General features: G+C 46.2%; 1 protein-coding gene across 2 annotated transcripts; it reads right to left on the bottom strand.

The window, feature by feature from the left end:
- Positions 1 to 4,190: 4,190 nt before the first annotated feature.
- On the bottom strand, positions 4,191 to 18,250 carry tpd52 (tumor protein D52). Of its 2 annotated transcripts, XM_076150062.1 has the most exons (6): positions 18,091 to 18,250; positions 8,631 to 8,758; positions 7,981 to 8,129; positions 7,682 to 7,783; positions 6,316 to 6,364; positions 4,191 to 6,190 (listed from the first exon to the last, which is right to left on the bottom strand). In XM_076150062.1, exons 1-6 carry the CDS (start codon positions 18,107 to 18,109, stop codon positions 6,068 to 6,070), a joined length of 570 nt encoding a protein of 189 aa, XP_076006177.1. In that variant the 5' UTR covers positions 18,110 to 18,250; the 3' UTR covers positions 4,191 to 6,067. The 2 variants fall into 2 exon arrangements, with proteins under 2 accessions (XP_076006177.1, XP_076006178.1); XM_076150063.1 differs by lacking the exons at positions 4,191 to 6,190; positions 6,316 to 6,364 and having other exon boundaries at positions 7,678 to 7,783.
- Between the last annotated feature and the right edge of the window lie 1,215 nt (positions 18,251 to 19,465).

The following is a 19,465-nucleotide window of genomic DNA, read 5'->3' as shown; positions in this document are numbered from 1 at the left end:
ACACACACACCACAAGAGCCAACAGAGTGAGATCATGTCATTTGTGCGATCTGTGCCCGTGCTGATGAACATATGTCCCCGTGGCTTGAGGACTCAGACTCTGATGATGTGAACGACTCACTCGGGGAGGGGAAACGGCTCGCGTCTCGCCATGGCGTCGGCTCGGCCCCGCCGGTACGAAAAAGCTCAGCCACGACCCACGGAGGTGTCGGGGCCCGGTTGTGTGTCTGCCATGTGAGGTGGGAGTGAGTGTGTGTTTGCAAATAACCGCCGGAGGTACGACCCATCTGCTCCGTGCAGCACTTGTACCTCCTCCTGTTTGTGTGAGAGATTGCGGAAAGCGGCGAGAACACAACAGAATCCTGCTTGTGTCTGCGTGCTGTGAAGGTGTGTGTGTGTATGTGTGAGTGTGTAGGTCTGATCAAGCCATTCCTGGGGCCATGTGCAAGCTGTCAGACCTCATGCATTACCAGCCCCTGATATAACATCATAATCCATCTTCTGCGTGCTTCATTATCATAAACACCAGAGTTTGCAGCACATTGTCCTCCATCATCTGGAGAGCAGGGAGGGAACGGCGTAGGTCGGTGTCCGTGGCGTGTATCTCACCAATAGAGGGGTCACGGCAGCCAGTGGGGTGTGGGGGAGGAGTCGAGTTGGGCGAGCAGCATGAGGCTTTAGTGGAGCACGGGGAGCAGTTCATGGCGTAAGTGAGTGTCCAAGTCGTTGAATAATAGATGAGGGTGATGAGAAACAACCTATAGCCACCACGTACACACACACACAGAGGCTCCATCTGTGACCCGATGTTGATAAGAATCATGGCTGTCGGCCGAATCAATACTTCTCTTTAGCCGTGTGGAGGTCTGAAAGGTTTGACGCATACACAAGCAGCACTGTTTAGCTTTTCAGATTACTTTGCAGCATGGTCGGGGATCAATGCGTTGAGATCTGCTGAGAGTTCTCCGTTCCGTTTTCCCCAAAGCAAAGGGGGGGGGGGGTGTCGGGTGGATGAAGGGCGACTGGAGTTTGGAGGAAAAACCGGATTAAGCCTGTTCACAACAGAACGTCTCGAATGTCTCCGAGCTGCTAGTCAGAGTCAGAGGAGACCCAAGCTTTACCTGTTAGAGCGGAGGAGGGAGGAGGATTATAGCAAGGTTAAGAGCTCCACTTACCCAGAGGCCCTGCTAGGGACCAGGGGGTGCCCCAGGCATGAAAAGTGCACCAGCCCACGCCCCCCCTGCCTCTGCACCCCTGCACCCCCACAACGAATGGATGATTTGTAGGAAAATAAATTAGTAATACAACAACAGCGCTACATGTATTATGCATGGCGGTATTAGAAAAGCTAAAGTAAATAAGACGTTCCAGAAGTGCAAGCTAAAGGGACGAGGCCCCCCGAGGGGTTTGGACATGTTGCCTGTTACATATTCCAGATCATAGGTGCTCAGGGGGCTGGAGCAGATATATTGCCTCCACGCCTCTGCACTTTACCAAATCTCCATGCTGTCATAGGCCTGTTGAAGTGACTCATGTGTAATAGGAACATCGTCCCTCTGCACAGTGAGTGTGTGTGTGTGTGTATGAAGCAGTGATTGTGCGTCGTGATTGTGTCCTCACACTGGCTGTACGGGGAATGATCGGGCTTTCAGGGTTGAATGATGAGGTGACTCCAGCTCCTGACCCTTGTTGCAGGTCAGCCAGTGTTTGGGTTCAGATGCAGCGCTTCCTGTCACTCCACCGTCCAAAATAAGGCCACAAAAAGCCCCCAAATTAAAAGTGTGTGGCCTATGAAGTCATTTTTGGAGAGTTCCTAAACGCTTTGCTCTCTGAGATCACACACATTAAGCCATGTTTGAGCTGAAACCTCCTGTTTGATCACATCATACAAACTGTGTCAGACAGCCGATCTATGTTTGGGATTCTTTACTTTATTGACACAAACCACCACACAGAGCACTTGCAATATGTCAGTGATATCACAAATAGTATATTCTATAGCACCAGTGATGTTTTGTTATATTTCTTTTGGCTATATTATCAGATGGTTTCTCTGATTCTGAATGGTAGAATCAATGCACACTGACTGTTAACTCCTGTACCAGTTTTTCATATTGGATCTGTGTGTATAGAAACTGTCATGGTTCTTGTTGTAAATGGTGTTTACTGACAGTTGCGTTCTGGTGCTGTTGTTGTTTGACTCGATGTACAGTTGGACCTTTTCCAGAATGATCCGGGTTCTGGATTCAGAGTGGGTTTGAACTGAATAAAGATTTTTTGGCAGCTGTTTGTTACTTGCTGTCCGTGTGTGTTTTCTTTCTGTCTGTCTTTTTATTTGTAAGTGATTTAGTTACAAATAGTTGTGAAAGGGCCAATGCGGACAGAATGTTTATAAACAGGTAATTATCAATAAAAATCAATAATAATAAACATTTTCTGCATCTGTGGAAATGTGCGTCATACATAAGCACCATGTGTTTTCTGATTACGTCATGTTCTCGTATTATCGCGCCAGGTGTGTTGATTGAATCCTGGTCGCTGATTGGATAATAGTGTTGCCCTCAATCAGGAAGTCAGGTGAAATCCTTACTAAGCCCGTGCAACAAAAACATTCGCTTAGTTTCTTCAACGCTCTGTGAAATGATGTCAAAATGTCATTGGAGTTATAGAAATAACCTGAAGGGGGCAGTAACTCGCCTTTGCGGCGTCTGGTCCGTCGCAAATCTCGACAACAACAAAGGAAGAAGAAGAAAAAGGACGTCAGGTGTTAATTATCCTCCTCGGAGCAGGTGAGCCGCTCAACTTTACAGTTTATTCGCTTATATAAACGCTTACGGTGTTGTTACATTGATGTCGTGAAAGTCTTAGCTTTAAAGTTCAATAAACACCTTTTGTGTGCGTTTGCGAGGTGACACGACGCCCCGCCCGCTGCTGCTCTAAGCTCCGCCCCTCCCAAATACATTATTAGTTCAACTTTCAACAACATTAGTTCTGTTCACATTTTAGTTTTTAATCTGTACAACAAAGTAAAAATGTATGTAGTCTAAGCATCAGCGTTTACTTAGAGGAGAAATTCATAATTAATAATTCTTCATTTGAAATTCAAGATGTTGGTTGATATTGTTGCTGTTATGAAATATAAGTGCTTCTCAGTTATTTCAAGTGTTCATAAAATGGTTGCCTGAACCCCCAGATCATAAACATGATTCCTCGCTGATCACCCTTGGGACTCAGGCAGACACTCCCCTTGCTTTGGGTGAAGGAGAAGTTCAACTCAGGGAGGGTTAAGCTCAGGTCCCGACCTTCCTCGACCTCCGGAGTGGATGTGGTGACAGAACGTTCTTGAAGGTATGTACGCCAGAGCATTCACTCATCTAGCCTATGAGCAATAAGCAACTAAACTCAAAAGCAAACTTAATCTCAGTTTAAAACTCAGCTTGTAAATTGTTGCTCCAAATCCGTCAGGAAATATTGATCCATGTGTTTTAACGTTCCTATATGCACATAATGCAACTCAAAATCCCTGTTACTGTATTGTTCACATGTTCAAAACAATCGGATCCCATTCTGAATTGGGTCATTTTCTCCCATCAGTGTAAGAGATTACCTTATTAAAAATTAAAAATAGGAGTGCAGTTAAAGATAAACACTTGCGATGTGTTTCTCTTCCTATACTGCACATAAACAGAAAACTTCAAATCCCCACCGGCTGAGACAAACCCTGACACGTCTCTGTCAATCACAGCCCGACAGACACATAATGAACACGAAGCAAACAGCTCCAGCATCTCCCTATAGGCCCTGTGTGCTGCTCTTTATTGTTATAAATGTGGAAGGATGTTTCCCTCTGAGATTTACACCCCGTAAGCCAATTCTGCAGCCCATCACGGCCTCAGGCATTGTGCTGCTCATGCGCAGAGGAGCAATGTCACACCGCCAGCTGTGGCGTCTGAGCTCTGCCGCCCTCTTGTGGCGCTGTAGGGGATTGTGGCTATAGCATGGAGGTAGTATATGTCTGCCAGGCTTGGTTAAAGATGTTTTCCTCATACTGGAAACAATGACAAACCGCACATACACACATAATCACATCATGGTATTGTGTGTGTTGGAACTCCCCTTTTCAGTGACATTCACTTCCTATTCTCACCACAAACTCCCTGCAAAACAAAGACATTCGGCTCCAAGTGAAGTTAATTCAAGGGTACCTTTAATTAGAGTGCAAAATTCCAATTCCACAGACAAGACAAGTGTGCGTTAAAGGTGTGACTCATGACAAATACAAGCCTGGTGTCTTTAGATAAACAGTTGGATTCTCTCAGTGATCTGGGTCATGGCCGGAGAGCAACGCACCCGAGGGAAGAGCAGAGTGTGTTTCTGTTCAAATCCTATTGTTGGCATGAGAGACTCGGGCAGAAAAAAATGCTGTTGTGTCACAGTCAGAACAAGATCCTGACACAAACACCCCCCCACCCCCTCCCCCCAGGTGTGTGTTCTTTTGTGTTTCCCCTGTGACACTGGTGTCCACCAGCAGGGGAAGACTCTGTCTCAGGCTGGGGCTCTGAACCGTCCTGTCCTCCACACAGGAATCCTTCACTTTGTACTGTTTGGCTTTGTGGCACGTGGAGGAGAAGAAAACTGCTGCATGTCACGACCCACTTAGTCTACTGTAACCAAACCTGTTCACTCCCTGCTTAAGCCAACAAACGAAAGCATCAAATCAATCCCGACGGTGGCGCTATAACCCCAGTTAACAATTAAATTAGGTCAATAACGATGCAACCTGACCTCATAATCACAGTCTAATCAGTAACCTGATATCTGTGACACGACGCTCGGCCTTGGCGGAGGTATGCACGCTCCCTTTCTCTAGTCTGGTCCTTCAGAGGTTTAATAGTTGACAGGATATGAACGACTCGACGTTTTACACCAAACTACAGACCTTGTCAAGTCAATGGAGCCAGGAGAGACGATGATGCGATCTCCCCTGATGTCTTATTAAGGAGAGGGACACTTGGTAAAATGATTCTTTATCCACACTGTGTCCGCCCCTGTGTGATCTTGTCTCTTGTTTTTCTGTATTCCAGAGAAAAAGGGGGTTGGGTGGGGTGTGTGTGTGTGTGTCAGGGGGGTGGCGTTACCTCCCAAGCAGAAACAATGGACGAGTGTTTAAATATTGACTCTGGCTCTGGGAAGAGACGCATTTATTTCTCCCTCCCTCCCTCTCTCTCTCTCTCCCCCTCCATGTGTCACGGCTGAACCCTCGGTGTGTGTGTGTGTGTGTGTGCGCGTGTGCGTGTGCGTGTGCGTGTGCGTGTGCGTCCGTTCTGCTGATCTTGGCTGTTTTCCTGTAACTGTCCCAGAGCGATCCTTTCCCGTCACACTCTTTAACGGTGGGAAGAGGACGGTCGTGTTATTATGGAGGTGTGTTTCGGTTTTGTACCTATGCGAGTTGAAATTGTCAAGTTTGTGCAGAAAAATGCATACATTCATAATCTGAACATGTGTTAAGACGACTAGATCTATGTAACCAAAAGCAAGAATCAGATTGGCCCCAAACTATTATAGCTAAACACATTAGAACAATAAGGTTGTCGTGTTTCTGGACTCTCACTGTTACTCAAACGTACATCAAAACTTTAGCGTTAACTTCATAAGGAAACACAAACTAGGAGTATGTTTGGCATCTGAGCTTAGTCGGTTTGGAGCGGAGGAGGAGGAGAGAGAGAGGAGGGAGGGAAGGATCAACAGAAGCCTCCGCATTCCAACTCTCTATCGTTCCTCCCGACGCGAGCTCCTTTCTCCCCGAGCGGACACAAACGTACGCTCGGGCCTGCAGACGCCTCGTGCTCTCAGTTAACAAGCCGGGCGCACGCGTCGCACAAAGAGAGCAGCGGCATTAGATCACAAAAGGAGGCGGCGGCGAGTCATTGGCCTCCAGTGAAGGGAGACGGGGCACACAAAGGTTTAGGGGCAGGTGTCGGCGGTCTGGAGGTTAAGGGTCAAGTGAGGGGAGGGGCGGGGGGCAGAGAGGTCAGGAGGTTTAGGAGAGGCAGGGGGGAGGGGGGTCTCAGTCCTTCTGTTCGTCTGTCGTGAGCGGGCCCCCTGCGGTGCTGGGCAAAGTCGCAGCTGTGGAGTAGCTGGCGTCCTGGTCGCCTTGGTCACTGCTGGGCACCCCTGGAGTAACCATGGTCTGAGGCAGAGCGACGAGAGAGAGAGGACAGAAATAATTGCAAGACGGAATTTCTTAGCGGTGGCAGGCGGCGATGAAGCTTTGATGAAGCTCAAACAGAAACGTGTTTGTATTAAATCGGTTACCTTCAGACTTCCTACTCGACCTTCAAACGACTTGAAAGGCGTCGTAGTCCTGCGGGAGGATAAACACCACGAGTGAGACGGTGACAGTTTAGAATTCTCCAAAAACAACAATAGACGACACGCCTTTGTGCTCATGAGGTCGACCTGGTCGCCTCACGCAGGTCTGACCTAAGACTCAAAACACGACGGCGAGCAGAGAAATCAGTGTCTGCTTGTACAAAAACACGCCCCTGTCTCAGCCAATCAAATCCTGCCGCTCCAGGTCAGACGGTCTTGTTATTCCAAAATCTGACACGATTTCTTTTTCACCTCTGAGATCAAAACGGCGTCCAGGCGGTGAGAGATTATCAAAGCTACAGCTTCACCCAGAGATGATAAATGGTCTCTTGGCAGCGGTTGCTACTGGCAACCTCGCATTAAATAGCAATAACATGCAAAGAAAAAAAGCAAGACAAAAGCTAGAGAAGTTTCCTTTGGCTCTTGTGTGAAGGTGTGCGTTTGTGTCTCATCACACACTCGGCCTTACCTCATGACAGGCATGCTAGCAGAGTGCTGCAGTGAGCCAACGCTGTCCGACAGCATTGTGGGTAAGAAAGGAGGCGTTAGTGCTTATCACGTTACACACACACACACACACACACACACACACACACACACACACACACACACACACACACACACACACACACACACACACACACACACACACACACACACACACACACACACACACACACACACACACACACACACACACACACACACACACACACACACACACACACACACACACACACACACACACACACACACACACACACACACACCCCTAAACAGCAATGTGTCCCGTCTAATACGTGAGAGTGCATCCAGCAGATACACTGCAGCTTTGGGGGGCCTGAATAATCTCGTTTGGAGCTCAGTAATCCGGAGGAGAAGAAGGAGGGGGGAGGAGGAGGAGTGCTGGGGTCGGCTGGAGTTTAGGTTTGAAATGGACAGATTGAAAACAAAGTAAAAAAGCACATAAATAATAAATAGTGGATTTGGCGGCGATGGGGGAGAGAGATAGAAAGAAGAACGCGTTGTGAATTTAAACTGACACTTTAAGGTCGATGTGTTGATGCTCAAAGCTTCACGGGAGAGAGAAGAAGAAGAAGAATGTGTTATTTAGCTGTGAATCAGAGAGGAGACATGAACTTGTGAGGATTGAATGTTCCGGCCTACTAGGCAGGAAGTGGTGGAGGTCGTGAACAGATCTGAACTCTGACCCTCTAAGAGGCCAGGTGAAGCTTGTAGTGGAAAATAGATTCAGCCGTTTACACCGAAATCTCACACTCGGATCTCTGATATGGAGCGTCGGCCTCACCTGACGTCCTCCAGCTTCCGGGTGATGGCTGAGCCCATGGTGGAGAAGGCTGCCGTGGCCCTCTGACTGGCCTGGCTCAGCGTCTCTGATGTCCTCTTATAGCTGAGAGAGAGAGAGAGAGAGAGAGAGAGAGCGAGGTGTGACTGTGACGAAGAGACGCTCACTTCCTGTTTCACACAGGCGGATAAAATTAAGCTGAAGCTAGTGTGGCATCTTAGTGAGGAGCTGTGACATATGAGCCGTGTGTGTGGTGCAGGTCAAAGGTCGGGGGTGCTGTGATGGCCCAGTTGAGTTCTTACGCGGTGGAGGTCGTGACCTCCTGCCAGGTTTTGGTGATGTTCTGTTTCAGCTCATTGAGTGTGGTGATGCCCAGCTTCCTCTTTATCTCCACCAGCTGCTTCTCTTTAGCCGCCAGCACCTGAGACAGAGTCAGGATCTCCTCCTCCACCTGGACACACACACACATTTACAATTATGGACTTTAAGTTCTAAACATGCATGCACACATTTCATTTCACACTGTCACACTGTGTGAGGCGTCTTTGTTCTTCTCTTCCATCCTGACTACATGCTGGCTTTATGTTTCCCTGGACTTGAATCAAAGTCATTGTTAGAACAAATGTCGGCTGTTGCATTTAACTGGATCTGCAAATTCCAAAAGGAGCTGGGCTGAAATGAGCAGCTCGTTGTTATGGAAACTATAAGAGCCGTCATCGACTCTTGCCCTCTTCACATAACCCGAGAAAAAAACGGCGAGAAGCTGCTCAACCGCAGAACTCTCATCAGGGTGGTGTGGATCCTGCAGCACCGGTATAACTGGAACACCTGTGTATCCAATATCATCCAACACGCCGTCTATAGATCCTATTTACCAGAGCCAACACCCCCCTGACACCTTCTGTGAACCTTCTCACCACCTGAGCCCCCCTGATCCCCTCAACCCTCTGACCTTGACCAACTCCTGCTGTAGCTCCTCGCGTTCCTCGTCCGTCAAGCCTGGGGGAGGGGCAGGGGAGCCGACGGCCGTCACCGCATCTTCTCCCACCTCCGGGAGCGCCTCGGCCTCCTGCTGGGAACCTAAGGGAGGGGGGCGGAAAAAAAATAAGAGAGGATGTTTGTTTCATCTCCAGCGCCTCACCTGGCGTGCTTGGTCACATGTGTGCTTTGTGACAGCAAACAGGTGGCACAAAGGGGGGTGAGCTGATGCTGGCTGTCAGACTCCAGCTGTCATCCTCTTCCTCTGGGGGATGAGGAGGAGAGGGGAAGGTGGAAATGTGTAGAGAGTAGGGCGGACGGCGGAGAGGAAGACGATGCGAAGAGGAGAATTAAGAGAAGCTAACGATGCTGTTTGATGGTTTCCACTAGCCTCAAGGGAGAATCTTTTCATGGTGTGTGTGTGTGTGTGTGTGTGTGTGTGTGTGTGTGTGTGTGTGTGTGTGTGTGTGTGTGTGTGTGTGTGTGTGTGTGTGTGTGTGTGTGTGTGTGTGTGTGTGTGTGTGTGTGTGTGTGGACAGTTCCAAACACACTTTTTCCTCACACTGGCACATGCATATTACAGTAGACTGTGTGTGCTCTTGGCTTTGATGTTCCGTCTCTGACTGGGCTGCAGCCAGCAGGAGCAGCAGTGCATCAATAATACAGAGAAGTTTCTGGATGGAGACATTCAGGACTCCGACAGCGTGAGAGAACAGGGGGGGGGGGTTAGGCAGGGGGGCGTTAGGCTAGGGGGGTGTTAGGCTGCTTCAGTCAAAGGGATTAAAGCAGACCCGCTGTTCAACACTACTGCACTGTTTACAAGTACAAACGCAAATGTGGAATGAGGAAAAAGTCCATAAAAAAGAGGAAATCCAGGTTCTACAAAGAGATAAAGGAGAACATGAAAAGTGAACTTACATTTTAAAACCCAGAACGTACAGTTAGCATGACATGAATGCAAAACATGCAGCATGAAGTTACAACATGCAGCCAAAATAGAATTATTCATCATTCAAATCATCATTTAAATATTAGCCATGGATAAATCCTTTAAATGATGGAACAGAGAAGTAAAGCACAGCTGGTGGCTTTTACAGTTTTGTTTTTGATAACGATTTAAGTTGTGACAATTCCAAAAGCTGCTTTTTCAAACGTTTGTGTCCTTTAAAGTCTCTCAGCTGTTGCTTGTGTAACACGTGTGGGACTTGGAGCGGCGTGATGTACAGAGACGCTTTGCTGAACGCGTCTCACAGCAGCGCTCGTGCTTGGGGCTTGAATAAATAAACACTCATCCCTGCTGACTACAGGAGAGAAACAACCTCCAGGCTGCATTGTTAGTTCATTTAAATGGCAGAAAATATGAATATAACTTGGTGCCAACTTCGTGTTGTGCATATCTAATGGTTTTAGATCTGTGAAAGCTACTTCGACCCATTTTAACCCAAAGGGGGCAGAAAGATTCACCAGGAAACTCACAGCAACAACCCACTCCTCTGGCAGCCACAGAGGCACATGAGCAACCTGTTGAACTTCATATTCACCGGTATGTTTGGCATTCGGCAACGTCCTGCATTGGTTTTGGTTGAGTCTGTCTGGGGAACAATGTCGACTCTCAGTGGGATCTGGGCCTCTTTTGATTTGGTGTTAATGGACTATTGACTTCCAGAGTGAGTCGTTAGTCCTCAGATGAAGGAAGATTGATGTAGAATAAATATGGAACAAACATGGACCTCATGCTGATAATCAGTCCTGATGACTTTTGCTGAGGACGTAGCTGCTTTACAGAATTGATAAGAGTATTGATCATTTATTCTACTTGCTGTGAGGCATGATGTAACATATTTCAATCATTTCTCCCTTTGCATTCATTCCCAGTCACCTGGGTCCACTTCCTGTCCTTCCTGTAAACCCAATTTCCCGACACAAGAACAACATCTTAACCAACACTAATGTACTGTGCATTTGATGACGGCATCCATATCAAATCACAACAACAACAACAACGGCAACGCTGCAACACACACACACACACACACACTCCCGTAAAAGCAAAAGTGGAATTTCCTCACAACTGTCTGGAGACTAAAGCTTCTGCCCGTTTGATTTGTCATCACTTAGTGTTTTGGACGAGCCCAAAAAAAAAGAAAAGAATCTGTGGCATGGTGTGTGTGTGTGTGTGTGTGTATAGTTTGAACACTAATTAACGTCATGGGAATAACCCGAGCCAGCTGGATACGTTTCAAGAGCAAACATCTATACGTCAAAATGGCCTGCGACGAGAGATCCAACTGGAAATCGGTGACCAAAGAAACCCCAGAGGGAACAGAGGGGGCGGGGACGGCCGGTAATTATGAGGAAAAAATAGAGGAAATTCTGCTTCACCCCTCAGACTTGAAAGCACCACCCCCCCTCCCCACCGCGTTACACCTCATCTACCCTCAAGCTCTCGTCTCATCTTGCATTTGTGGAAGCTCCGACACCGAGGAGGAGGAACAGGTTGGGCAGGCCGGCGCCCCTCCCAGCTTCTGCTCGTAATACATTCCTGCGGGCGCCAAACGCGAGATCAGTGTGTCTAAGCAGGTCAGCGGGTAGCGATGGTGTGTGTGTGTGTGTGTGTGTATATGTGTGCCTTAGAGGTGTGTTTCCATCTGGAGGTGCTGAGAGCCAGAGAGGAGTTTGTCCGGCGGTCTAGGGCAGAGGTTTGGCTCTCACAGTCCAAACTGCAAACATTATACCTCCTCAGACTAAACTCGCTCTGCTCTGTGATTGTTTAGCTTTCTGTGGCTGTCAAATCCATAAAATTGGAAAAAGTGAGAAAAGAAGAGGGAGAGAAAAAGAGACAGGAGTATAATAATAACAGCCTTACCCAGCGCCTAATTATCTCCTTCCCTGATAAGGAGCCAAAGGAAGAAGACTGCAATTGTTTATGCTGGCTGACCCTAATGTAACCCAATTATTTGATAATTGCATTAAGAAGTTAAGAAATTGCTCGTTGCTGATATTGTGGCCAAGCAACTGGTTATCTACATGCAGCACAAAGCCAGATTGTGCTCTGGATTCTGAGCGGTCAAAGAGCCTCGATTATCAACCAACGGCAGAACTGCTCTGTGATTCCCCATCAATTAATTCAAACCTATTTGCATATGTAACAGTTTCAGTCAGGCGTTTGAACAGCCAATCAAATCCATCCTAGCATACTGACCCGGTGGCATTGTGATCTCATCGCAGCCAGAGAGAGCCACGTCAGTTTAGCTTCCTGGACTCTCAGGTTAGGTTTCATCTCAACTAGGCTTCCCACAAACTGAGTTACAATCGATGGATTATACTTTGATTGTAAAATCTGATATCCGAGACAAACTACACTTCCAAAGCTAAGTAATTGCTACTGAGGATGAAACAGGCATGAGATGTTTCAGTCGAATTAAAGAACAAAGAGAAGAAGAAGAAAATGTCCCAAACAAGGGCATAGTACAAATATATGCAGAGAACAATTTCAAACTGGCAAAATCCAAAGCTACCTATTCCCCAAGTGGGAAGCAAACGCTGTCCAGCACACATGCACACACGTGAGCGCACACACGTGAGCGCCCACACACCCACACACACACCTGCGGCCTGGCCTGTCTCATTTAATTGTGATTACCTCTGGCTTTGACAGCAGGCGAGCTGGGCGGAGTGTCGCTGTAGGCTGGAGAGAGGTAGAGGTAGCTGCTGTTGACTCCTTGTTCAAAGTCAAAGGGAGACTGGTATTCTTCCAGGGGCTCCATGTTTATGGCTCCCAGTGCGTCGTTCCACCTTCAAAACACCACCGCTGCCCACAAACATCGAGCCCAGCGCTGATTGGCAGCATGTGATCCAAGCTCGTGCAGGCCGTCTCTGTGTCTCCTTGTTTACAGCGTCTCAGACTGTTGTGTGTGCATGTGTGTGTGTGTGTGTGTCAATTAAGACAGTGATGCAGTGGATGTGAAGAGTGTGTATGTGTGTGGGAGAAGGTTTGTGGTGACAGATGTGGTTACAGTTCACTTCAGTCTTCTTCGTGCTCCGGATGCACTTCCCCTGCTGGTTCTTGTGCGATGAAGAGGCCGAGGCACGGGCGCTTTCTCCCTGCTCCTTCTTCTCTCTGTTAATGAGTTACCTGTCCGTTGAGACAGTTGCTGGTTCAGCAGCGCGCACACACACACACACTCCACAGGGACACTCCCTTTGCCTCCCTCTCTCTCCGTCTCTCTCTCTCTCTCGCTGCAGTAAATCCAAAGGTTGCTCCGAACACTTAGTCCATCCTTCAAACATCCATTCTGCACAATCAGCCTTTTCAGACGCCTGCACTGCTACGGAGACGCAGCACAGCTCTGCAGTGGCATTGCGTGACACTCTATATGCTTTAAAGCTCTCAGGTCTCCCTTTCTATTCCCTCCCTCGCTTTCCACCATTGCATTTTGTCATCCAAGACGGAGGGGGGAGAAAGGTCCCATTTGTGTGTGTTGGTCACGTGGTATGTGTGTGTGTGTGTGTGTGTGTGTGTGTGTGTGTGTGTGTGTGTGTGTGTGTGTGTGTGTGTGTGTGTGTGTGTGTGTGTGTGTGTGTGTGTGTGTGTGTGTGTGTGTGTGTGTGTGTGTGTGTGTGTGTGTGTGTGTGTGTGTGTGTGGGGGGGTGGCCCATAAAATGAAAAGCATAATCTGCACTGTCCCAGATTACAGAGAGGCTCTAATCCAGGGTGGTCAATGCAGCAGCAGTAATGTCAGGCAGATAGAATGGAGGAACGCCAGAGGCTACACTAGGTATTGTGCATGTGTGTGTGTGTGCTTTTCATACACACAAAGTGGGGAAAGAACCCTTACATCGATTCCAACACATAATACTGGTTTAAGATGTATGAGAGTTTTTAAACTAAACTAAACAAACAAGAGAATGTGAGCTCCTGTATTTTTCCTGCAAAACACGTTTGACTGCAGCGACAGGAAGGACCCTCCATTAGCTTGTGTCATATAACCGACCCGTGGCACTTACTTTGTAACAAATACATGAAACGCTACGATATATCCTCCTTTTATAATCGTAGGGAAACACCCATCATACCCAGGATGCACTCTGGCTGGTTTTGTATCGAGGATTTCCCCGAGGCAGATCAAGGCCTTTTTTTAATATAATGGCATTGTCCGTATAAAGCTGCGTCCATTTCTGATTCCTTTGTTCGTTGTAACCCGCTGCACTCTGGGTACGCAAGTGGCCAGACGCACTTCCCTGCAATCTGTTAAAACACAGGAACCTGTACACACACACAGGCGGAATTACACCAAACGACCACAACAAGCAGATACAAGAGCCCTGCCATGTCAAAGTAGAATATAGAACAAATTCTACGATCCCTCCCCATTCCAAAAATAAGACATGTGATCGGTAAAACTCAAGCATAAAAGAGAACAAACAGCACTGCCATTAGGATCAGCACTATCCACGTATAAAACAAATACTGTAACATAATGCCAGTGACTATAAATGATTAATACTGATACATTTGTTCAACTCGCAGTAGGAACAATGTGAGCCTGTAACTGTGACGCGTCCCGTTTGTAGAGACTTACTGCACCGCCCCTGCGCCTCCATTCAGCAAGGTCGCCTAGGGAAGTGGCACGCACACGGTCATTCATCGCAGACTATCAAGTGTCACACAGCAGACACTAAAATAGGCCCAAAATCAAGGACGACGCATCCTTGCCAGCTCCGCTTTCAGCAGAGAAAAGGCGGCAGCAACAGCAAACTGGGTGTTCGTTCCTCCAATTCAACTTAGTTTGCAAAATTGTGCAGAAAATTCCTATTCGCAGTCGCCGGAAATAACAAACATATGAGTGAGCTATTAGTGAGCTTTTCATTAACATCTTAATCAACAATGAATGCTGCTGACAATTGAAACTCCACCATCACAAACTGACTTTCAAACTAGTCCCAGACCCAAACCGCTAGTCATAGCAAAGTCGTAGAAACTTTGATTCACTAAACAAAAAAGCCAAACCAAAAACAAGCGTGACACCACTGCACCCGGACTCTAAGCAGGAACAAACAGCCATTTTTAAGTGCTTAATAAAGCACGGCATGAGATCAATTTCCCCATTATTCACGGCACCCTCCGTCACATGATTCGTCTAAAATGAGAATCATGAGACATGGATGAGTGTGGTCACAGCAAGTGTGCCCACGATGTTCCCACAGAAATCCATCATAGGTAAACAGTGAGCCGGAAGGCAAACACTGAAGTGCAACACACACAAATGTGTTTGCTTGGTGTACAGTAAATGTGCAAAGGAATCAATGGTTGGATACAGAAGCCAAACCCTCTAAAACAACACCAAGACAGTTTGATTTCACTTCTTTAGTCCCGAGCTCAGTCGACTCCATCTTACAGCGAGGCCCAAACTTTCTCTCTCTGCAGTGTCGTGTTCTTAGTTCTCCGTCTCGTCCCAAAGCTGCTGAGAGCTCTGCTGGGCCAAATCTCACAAATTCATTAAACATTCATGAAATCCAAATACGGTGTGGCTAAATAATCTGGATAATGACTCACATTAAGCCCTCACAGCAGCTCCTTTCAAAAAACGCTTTTGAAATTGATTTCTGGGTAGAATGGCGGCTAATGACAGAGGGAAACAAGCGACTATGGGACGGTTCTCCTCTCACACGCTCACTCTTCAACAAAACAAACTAGGAGATTCACTGATGAGTCAATTAAGGAAACTAAATTAAAAGAAAATGAATCAATGACATCTTGGATTAATTGAATCATTTATCAAGCAAATACATGAAACATTTACTTTGATACAGGTTTTTAAATTATGACAACTTGGCAAGAATCCAAATGTTCAGGCTCGTGATATTGCAGAAGTATATTTGGTTGAGCAGGGTTAAGGGGGGGGGGGGATGTTGTCTGCCAGTGACTTCCTCTGACCCTCTGCACAGCTGAATACAGCCGATTGTACCTCATCTCAAATCTAATAACTCAACAAAAAAACAAAAAATGTTGGCCACTGCTCATGGTGGTCGATTTCATGAGACAACTGAGTGGGAAAAACAAGAAAATTGGGAAGTCTAAGATCTGGTTTGAGCCAAAGCCGGAGTCGTCTGGAACCGAGGCTTCAAATCAAACATAAAAACCCAAATGGATTGAATTTATAATGAAATGTACATATAAATTCTATCAATGCTATTTGAAAAGCGGAAATAGGCAACATGTTAACATTAATACTTGATAAGTGTCTACAATGATTCATCCATCTCAAAAGGTTAGACAACTAAACCCCCTGAATAATCAATCGACTTAAATCTCTCTGCCAAACTTCAACTAAGGCTTTCTCTAAAAACTGTTTTACTATCACAAACTCTTAGCATGAACTATGACCGTCTGTCCCCTAAGGAGTGAAACCTGCTATAAATTACATTCCGCCTCAGAAAAATGGAAGCATGTGTGTCTATTGTCAGTATTACAAATTCCATTAACCGGGGCGAAGCGAGCACAAAGAAAGAGATGTTTCGAAAAATGAAAATCTCCGCTGAGCACGGATCAGATCTCATTCCCTTGATATTACCTCTGACTCGCACCATTCAGAGCGCCCGGTATGCACGCTGACCTCTATTCTGCTTAAACCTGCAATCCCAGCTCCTTTTCATTCGTTTATTTGCAGTGTGTGACACCTGGAGCACTGTCGAAAAGACTGAACAAAAACAAAACCAAGGATACGCTGATGAGACTCCAGAACAGACGGAGGGTGGGGAAATGAAAACCATATAATAGCCATCAAGTCTCAAACCCAGCCAGAGGAGAGCGACAATGACAGGAAGGTTAAGGAGGACGCAGGAGCAGACGAAGCTACCTGCCTTAAAATGTAATGAGAAAAACAACTTTACTATCTTGTTGTCATGGTAGTGAGGCTCCAACAAAAGGAAAGCGGCCACCTCCCATGACACTTAGAGGGAAACGGTGACAAGACGGAAGCATTAGAAACCATCCATGCCGTTTCAGGGAAGGAGCAAAATAACAGAAACAGCTGGTGTGCAGTAAATGACTTTGATGAAGCTCGTGTCAGGAGGCAATAGATTGTAGTAGAATTTTTAAATATCCTATTAAATTTGCTGTCCTGTGTATAAATCAGTACTTTTAAAAAAAGGTAATTTACATAAAAATCAAATATAATAAGAGCTTCACCAATTTGACTACAGGGCATTTGTATTGTGTTGTGTATTGTAGCATGTTTCTGTTATTGTGTTGACCCCCTGACTGAATTCTCAGACACATGTGGATCTGATATCTAGAGACGCGATTCATCCGTCCATTTCATCTTGTTGACCCAAGTCCATGTAGAAAATATACCAAGCCTTTCCCTTTGGTGATGTTTGGACCTTCAGGCAAGGACGCAAAATACAACAAGCAGACATCAGGAAATTACTTTTCTGAGACCAAAGGGTTGTAGATTTGTTTTTTCTTCCTCTTCTCCCTTGCTGAAGGGAAACCAGGTCATGCCTGTGCCTCTCTTACCTCACACTCAAATACTTTCCACAAGACCTATAAGGTGGGTTTATGTAGGAATCAATGTGCTAAAGGCAGATTTTAGTGGCAGCTGGGGGAATGAGCAGGTAAACAAACGTGGCCCAAGTGGTGTGTGTGTGTGTGTGTGTGTGTGTGTGTGTGTGTGAGTGTGTGAGTGAGAGAGAAAAAGAACAGGTGGCAGCTTGGCAGGAGAGGAAATGTTCAGGTGTGTGAGAGAGGGGAGAGACCGGAAGGACGTGATCACGGCGCACCTGCAGGTCACACACACACATTCGCCTCTTCAAACACACGCGTGTACTTGGGGCTTCTTTGATTTCCCCTCACACACCTCAGGGGGGATTTTTCATCAAAACTAACACATTGCTCTAGGTTTAGACACTCTGACATCCGGGGTAATGATGGTAGAAAGGTGTTTTCATTTAATGGGGAATCAAATGTTAAAGGTAGGTGCGGTTCAAAGTAAAGGAGCAGAATCTATAAATGCCAACTCATAGATACGTAAAATCAAATTAAAAAAATCAATGTGTTCCATTGAAACAAACGTTATAACCCCTTCGTGGCTTTCTTTTAAATTGTCTATTCAAACAAACAGATGTAACTTCCTCGTTTTAGCTTCCCTGATTGCCTCAGGAAAAAGTTTTATGCAACTCTCCGCCCCCGTCTAATGTCGCTAAATGATGAAACGACGCTATGTGGGTTTTAACTCCAACACCCGTGCCATTTTAACTTTGTAACTGTCACCAAACAAATTGACACGAGTTTGGTAAAGAAGCATATGTTCGGCTGCGGTGTCAAACTTAGCTAGCTCGCGTGCTAACTTATAAAAAACGAAGCGGCTAGTTTGCAAACGTCATCAAATATGTCGCCACCATTGAGAATGCGTCTCTGCAGGGTCCATTACCTTTATCTGCATCCTCCATTCTACAGCTGTTGCGTTGTTTCTGTGAGTGTTTTAGCTCCACACGCCGCCTTCACGTTGGACACTTTGCCTGCAAGCAGACTCATGTAGCCTCGCGCATGTTGCCAGGCAGCTCGCTTCGCCGTGGGTGGGGTCGGCCTGCCCTGACGTCATCACGCAGCATTGTAAACAGAGGCGAGCACGTGGATCGAGTTTTACACCATCAACAACCCCACCGCCGCTGTGACACGTCATTGTGTCGGCCTGCTTTACCTTACTGTCAAACCCTCGGTAAACAGAGCATACCGGAGGAAAGAAAGATGGAAAGAGCTTCAACAACAAGTGATAAAGAGGTTTGACTACGCACACTGATGGAATTATGATGTGTTTATACTACTGCTACTAAAATGAATACAAGCCTAGCACAATATACTAACAAAATACAATTTAACATTGGAATGACATGATGCAGTCTCCACAAAATAGTACAGTTTATTGGTTGATTGATAGTATATGATAATGTTATTGTACCAGTTTTCTTGTTTTGAGTTGTGGGAAGAGGATCAACTGGTCTATTCCCCATCCTTTGGCACCACAAATCAATCACTGATACCTGCAGTGCTCTCATTTACTTCCTCCCTGAAGTAATGTAACACAGGCTGGCAACAACTGGCCCGACTCGCTGCAGGGAAAAATCATTTTGTCTGATCCATCAAAATGTCCAATGATAGCAAGTGCTTGTATCAGCTGGGGCAATAAATAGCCCTGCTAATTGTACACAACATGCCTCATGTAACCCCTTTGGGAATTTAGATCCTATTGTAATCAAAACCTAAGTCAGATCCAACTCTTGTTCACACCCTGAGTGTAAAGCCCTTAATTGGGCTGCACTGAAACTATACACCCAGCTATGTCACCCACAATCTCTCTCACACACACACACGCATGAAGAGAGAGATGGAGAGAAGGGGAGAGAGGTTCACATGAAAAACTACAAGACTGCCACCTGCTGGCGTGTTGACCAGCTTAATATTCAGGCGTTGACCGGTCGGAATATTTTACTACTACAAATCATTAGCGTCCGGAAGATGCTAAAGAAATGAGTTAGTAGCATTATATAATCAAACATTTTCAATTCTTGACTTCATTTCTTTTAATATCTATTTTGTCTTTTTTGACAATTATTCATGAAGTGTCACAAACGTACAGTAATGAAAAAAAATTCACCGCAGCAAAGGGAATGTATCACACTACGTAACAATTAATAATGTACTGTGGACTATCATTATTATTGTCTTAAGGTTTTAGAATTTCAAATGAATAATAATTAATTATTTTACCATCATTCCATGATTTACATATCATTACACCATATACA

Source organism: Genypterus blacodes, unplaced genomic scaffold (genome assembly GCF_046128005.1).
Source record: "Genypterus blacodes isolate CSIRO-AG114 ecotype Tasmania unplaced genomic scaffold, CSIRO-AGI_Gbla_v1 ptg000048l_1, whole genome shotgun sequence".
NCBI classification, from domain to species: Eukaryota; Metazoa; Chordata; class Actinopteri; order Ophidiiformes; family Ophidiidae; genus Genypterus; species Genypterus blacodes.
The sequence above is the reverse complement of the archived record's forward strand: the minus strand, read 5'-3'. Positions and strand labels throughout refer to the sequence as shown.